Consider the following 1,058-nt stretch of genomic DNA (forward strand, 5'->3'; position numbering starts at 1 on the left):
TTCTTCTTCTTCTTCTTCTTCTTCTTCTTCTTCTTCTTCTTCTTCTTCTTCTTCTTCTTCTTCTTCTTCTTCTTCTTCTTTTTCTTCTTCTTCGTTCGCTCTGATGTGATGTGCTCGTTTCTTCCAGTCGATCAACTGTAGTCCTTATCGCTCCTGTTTCCCTTTTTAAAATGTTTCTCTCTAGTCACACCACGAATCCTCGGCACTTACATGAAATGTATATAATGCAAGAGCCAAAAGTTACTACAACTAAACTACAAGGGATCATGTACTTGTTTTACTTGTGCTTGAACTTGTTTTTCCTCTTCTTTTTCTCCCCCCCCCCTCCCTTCTCATCCTTTCGTTTCCCCATACTGCTCCTTCCCCTCCTTGTATGATATTGTTCATGTCTCGTAATTCTGTAACTTAGTATTTGTGCAATATTCCCAAAAACTTGAACTGTGTTTTAGATCAGATACAATATTATGCCAATATCATGTCATACACTCTCGATTGTTCACCTCACTTGAATTATTTGAATGTGAAACGGGGGCCTTAGGAAGACGGGCTGCTCCATGCTTCCTCGCCCCTCTTCATGAGGATCCATTTCAGTGTGGGATGGCAGATTGTGTTCACATTCTTGCTGAGAATGCCGATGGTGATAAGTAAAAAATGATTTTGGACCCTTCTGTTGGTCAATAATTCAGCTCCTGTTGTAGTAATCCCAACAAGGTGTCAGATCGTAAAACCAAAACGGATCTGTTCAATACTTACAACCCCTCTTTCATCACCACGCGTGAAAAATAATTCCGTTTATTTGTCGCTGTTGTTAAATTAGTGCTCACCAAGTGCTCAGGTGCTTTGTCACTACACTGGAATACGAGGTTTGTTCGACTTTTTGTGTTTGTTCATAGATTGATTGTATAATAATCTAATGATCTGACACATTTTTCAACACCATAAAGTTTTTTCTTTTTTCAGGAAACATTGTTAATATTTCCAGCGTTGCCAGCACAATACACGTGAGTGTGCTTGTGTGTGTGTGTGTGTGTGCGTGTGTGTGTGTGTGTGTGTGTGTG

At 39.8% G+C, this 1,058-nt stretch overlaps 1 protein-coding gene across 1 annotated transcript in view; it reads left to right on the forward strand.

The window, feature by feature from the left end:
• The window catches only part of LOC101859710 (3-oxoacyl-[acyl-carrier-protein] reductase FabG), a gene marked incomplete at its 5' end in the record, with an annotated part of 9,284 nt that overhangs the window by 1,958 nt on the left and 6,268 nt on the right, over nucleotides 1–1,058 (forward strand). Inside the window, 1 exon segment of the mRNA XM_013083547.1 lies at nucleotides 961–1,001. Coding sequence (XP_012939001.1) covers nucleotides 961–1,001 — 41 coding nt within the window.

Source organism: Aplysia californica, unplaced genomic scaffold (assembly GCF_000002075.1).
Source record: "Aplysia californica isolate F4 #8 unplaced genomic scaffold, AplCal3.0 scaffold00240, whole genome shotgun sequence".
Classification (NCBI taxonomy): Eukaryota; Metazoa; Mollusca; class Gastropoda; order Aplysiida; family Aplysiidae; genus Aplysia; species Aplysia californica.